The sequence below is a fragment of the Punctularia strigosozonata genome (assembly GCF_000264995.1).
Source record: "Punctularia strigosozonata HHB-11173 SS5 unplaced genomic scaffold PUNSTscaffold_12, whole genome shotgun sequence".
In the NCBI taxonomy this organism is placed as follows: domain Eukaryota; kingdom Fungi; phylum Basidiomycota; class Agaricomycetes; order Corticiales; family Punctulariaceae; genus Punctularia; species Punctularia strigosozonata.
Genome location: NW_006767444.1, coordinates 809,720 through 810,395, shown reverse-complemented (window position 1 = coordinate 810,395; position 676 = coordinate 809,720). Strand labels below are relative to the sequence as shown.

The following is a 676-nucleotide window of genomic DNA, read 5'->3' as shown; positions in this document are numbered from 1 at the left end:
CTTCGTCCTCGCCTCCCACTGGTTCTGCCTCGCCTGAGGCCTCCCCATCGCCTGTCCCTCGCTCTGCAGCGCCGTCACCGGACCCGGAGCACGCTCCTACGCCTCCTGAACGCCCTCCGACGCCATGCTGGTGCTAGCTGGCCTCGACACCGTCTACGCCACTCCTTCGTCGCCGGACCACCTCTCCTTCCCTCAGAGCCTCGAGGCCGCCTTCCAGGCTTGCGCACTGAAGGCTGAGGCGCGGGGCAACGAGCCTAGGTCTTTCCGCGAGGCCATGAAGCGTCCTGACTCGGATCTGTGGTACAAGGTCGCCATGGAGGAGATCGAGGCCCACATCGCCAATGGGACTTGGGAGCTGGTCCAGCTGCCTCCCGGACGCAAGGCCATCGGTTCCCGCTGGGTTTTCAAGATCAAGCGCAAGGCCGACGGTTCTGTGGAGCGCTACAAGGCACGCCTCGTTCAGCCAGCGCCCCTGAGTCGACTTCGACGAAACCTTCGCTCCTACAGCCAAGTGGGCCGCTCTCTGTGTTGTCTGAGGGCGTCTAGCAGCTGGACAACACTCAAGAACAAGCTGGAGAGCACAGACAGTGAGCAGAATGAAGTAAATACATGGAGAGGGCTATCCTACCTGGAGAGCACAGACAGTGAGCAGAATGAAGTGCCCAACTCGTCTGTG

At 62.0% G+C, this 676-nt stretch overlaps 1 protein-coding gene across 1 annotated transcript; it reads left to right on the top strand.

Annotated features, from left to right (window-relative positions):
- Positions 1–253: 253 nt before the first annotated feature.
- Positions 254–472, top strand: PUNSTDRAFT_16937 (uncharacterized protein; the record flags this gene model as incomplete). The annotated part of the gene is made up of 1 exon (XM_007387006.1): positions 254–472. A coding segment is annotated over one exon (219 nt), but the record flags the coding sequence as incomplete, so codon positions are not given.
- Positions 473–676: the final 204 nt, after the last annotated feature.